This window comes from Fulmarus glacialis, unplaced genomic scaffold (genome assembly GCF_000690835.1).
Source record: "Fulmarus glacialis isolate BGI_N327 unplaced genomic scaffold, ASM69083v1 scaffold20833, whole genome shotgun sequence".
NCBI classification, from domain to species: domain Eukaryota; kingdom Metazoa; phylum Chordata; class Aves; order Procellariiformes; family Procellariidae; genus Fulmarus; species Fulmarus glacialis.
In genome coordinates this window covers 1-1101 of record NW_009202561.1, presented here as the reverse complement: position 1 = coordinate 1101, position 1101 = coordinate 1, and the positions used below count along the sequence as shown (strand labels likewise).

The following is a 1101-nucleotide window of genomic DNA, read 5'->3' as shown; positions in this document are numbered from 1 at the left end:
CGAACCCCCACCCCTTCATCTGCTCCGTGGAGGACCCGACCAAGCAAACCAAGTTCAAGGGCATCAAGAGCTACATCTCCTACAAGCTGACCCCCAGCAACATCAACTCACCCGTCTACCGGCGGGGCAAGCTTTGACTGGCTCTACAACCGCCTCCTGCACAAGTTCACGGTCATCTCGGTGCCCCACCTGCCTGAGAAGCAGGCCACCGGGCGCTTCGAGGAGGACTTCATCGAGAAGCGCAAGCGGCGGCTGATCCTCTGGATGGACCATATGACCAGCCACCCCGTCCTCTCCCAGTACGAGGGCTTCCAGCACTTCCTCTGCTGCCGTGACGAGAAGCAGTGGAAGCTGGGCAAACGCCGGGCGGAGAAGGATGAGATGGTGGGCGCCAGCTTCCTCCTCACCATCCAGATCCCCACGGAGCACCAGGACCTGCAGGACGTGGAGGACCGTGTGGACGCCTTCAAGGCCTTCAGCAAGAAGATGGACGACAGCGTCCTGCAGCTGACCAACGTGGCCTCGGAGCTGGTGCGCAAGCACGTGGGGGGCTTCCGGAAGGAGTTCCAGAAGCTGGGCAATGCTTTCCAAGCCATCAGCCACTCCTTCCACATGGACCCACCCTACAGCTCGGATGCGCTCAACAACGCCATCTCCCACACGGGCAAGACATACGAGACCGTGGGGGAGATGTTCGCCGAGCAGCCCAAGAACGACCTGTTCCTCATGCTGGACACTCTCTCTTTGTACCAAGGGCTCCTCTCCAACTTCCCAGACATCATCCACCTCCAGAAAGGTAAGGGTGGCTTCTCCCCTGGTGGTGACCTCTCCTGCGTGACGGCCCCACGTGGGTGGGAGCGGCATGGGAAGCGGGTTGGGGGTGCAATGAGGACATCCTGTGCTGTGCAGTGATGGGGATGAGGATGGGGATGAGGATGGGGACCATTGCCTATGGCTCCCAGCATGATCCCTGCTGGCACAGCTCCCTGGTCACCCCAGCCCGGGAGAGGCTGCTGGGGCTGTTGGGTCCAGGATCAGGTGATGCCATGGACTCCATAACTGCTGCCCAAAGCGCTGGCGGGGGGGTCAGCGCAGGTGTCG

General features: G+C 61.6%; 1 protein-coding gene across 1 annotated transcript in view; it reads left to right on the top strand.

The window, feature by feature from the left end:
- SNX33 (sorting nexin 33) overlaps positions 1-847 on the top strand; it is a gene marked incomplete at its 3' end in the record, with an annotated part of 1484 nt that extends 637 nt beyond the window's left edge. Inside the window, 2 exon segments of the mRNA XM_009574337.1 lie at positions 1-130; positions 132-847. The exon segment at positions 1-130 is cut by the window's left edge and continues 637 nt beyond it. Of these exon segments, the coding sequence (XP_009572632.1) occupies positions 1-130; positions 132-847 (846 nt within the window).
- Between the last annotated feature and the right edge of the window lie 254 nt (positions 848-1101).